The sequence below is a fragment of a genome, unplaced genomic scaffold, assembly GCF_019419815.1.
Source record: "Pyrus x bretschneideri cultivar Hongxiangsu unplaced genomic scaffold, Pyrus_bretschneideri_v1 Contig8, whole genome shotgun sequence".
Classification (NCBI taxonomy): domain Eukaryota; kingdom Viridiplantae; phylum Streptophyta; class Magnoliopsida; order Rosales; family Rosaceae; genus Pyrus; species Pyrus x bretschneideri.
Genome location: NW_025999820.1, coordinates 4,761,928 through 4,763,233, shown reverse-complemented (window position 1 = coordinate 4,763,233; position 1,306 = coordinate 4,761,928). Strand labels below are relative to the sequence as shown.

Here is a 1,306-nt window from a genome sequence, read left to right as displayed (position 1 = left end):
ATTTCAATTTTAAAAAACTTCTTTTTGCAGATGCCACGGTCAAAGGTACAGTCAACAGTGCACGATAAGCAATCAAGACATTAGGAAACATGTCAGTTTCTTTTACAAAGTTTGTTATTTCCACGGATGTCCAAGGATTATTAGAGAGAAATGCTTATTCATGTAACATCATTTGCAAAACTTGTAACATCATTTGCAAAACCTATAATTCGGAACATAAGTCGACTCCATCTACATCCATGTTAAGGTAACATCATTTGCAAAACCTATAATTCGGAACATAAGTCGGCTACATCTACATCCATGGTATTTCCATGTTTCAAATGTGCTTCAAGATTCATACAATTTTCTTTTAGCATTTGATCATCTAATGAAATTTACTTCGGTGCATCAAACAAGAAGCTAAAAATAGATTCAAAAGACTTTAACTGTTCAAACTGTGTTTCAGTTGAGAAATAGCAATATCCACTATAACAAGAAAATAATTTGTGCTAAATGATTTTTCAGTAGACTATTGTTCCCTCTCATTACCATCAACTTCATCATGATGTCTTTTTCTAGGTTTGACGTTTAGTTTGAAAAACAGGATCAATTTCTGAATCAAGTGCAATTTCTTTAGCATCATTCATAGCAGAAACAAAACCAATTTCTCTGTAGTTTTCAAAAAATGTAACAAGTGCTTCTAATGCCTTTATAGCAACATCAAGACACATGTCTTCAGATTGTAATTTTGTGTTCACCATGTTAATCTTCAACAACAAATAACCAAACTTAATACAAAATCAAAACTTGAAAGTTCTCCTGATGCTAAACATTCTGCATCCCTACTCAATTGGGGATTTTCAATAATTTCCACCAACTTAAACAAAGCATTTCTAACCTGGGATACTTGGGACTTAATTGCTTTAACACTTTTAATGTAACTTTCTCATCGAGTAGTTGACAATGACTTCAAAGTTAAACCACCAATATGTTCAAGAAAAATATTTCAACGCTTTGTTGAGTTGGAAAATATAGTATATATGCATTGACACACTCCAAAAAATGATTTTGCTTTAAGGCATGAACTTGTCATATCACAAACTATTAAATTAAGACAATGAGAACCAAATGGCATGTAAAAGGCTCTGGGATTTATGTCTAGCAATCTTTTCTGGACACCTTGGTGTTTCCCTCTCATGTTAGATCCATTATCATAACCTTGTCTCCTAACATCATCAATATCAAGATCAAGAGACTTTAAGACATCTTGCAACTCATTAAAAAGTCCTTGTCCTGATGTATCTTCCACACTGAAAAACTCCAT

General features: G+C 32.8%; 1 protein-coding gene across 1 annotated transcript; it reads right to left on the bottom strand.

Annotated features, from left to right (window-relative positions):
- Positions 1–557: 557 nt before the first annotated feature.
- On the bottom strand, positions 558–1,306 carry LOC125473152. Its single transcript, XM_048575565.1, has 2 exons — positions 1,085–1,306; positions 558–749 (listed from the first exon to the last, which is right to left on the bottom strand). The coding sequence occupies exons 1-2, from the start codon at positions 1,304–1,306 to the stop codon at positions 558–560; spliced, it is 414 nt and encodes a 137-aa protein (XP_048431522.1).

Bases quoted from the DNA above. Each gene is read 5' to 3' on its own strand.
- LOC125473152 (XM_048575565.1), bottom strand. From the start codon at position 1,306: ATGGAGTTTTTCAGTGTGGAAGATACATCAGGACAAGGACTTTTTAAT. The intron at 750-1,084 runs GTTTGTGATATG...TTGTTGTTGAAG, and splicing joins CTCATTGTCTTAATTTAATA to ATTAACATGGTGAACACAAA.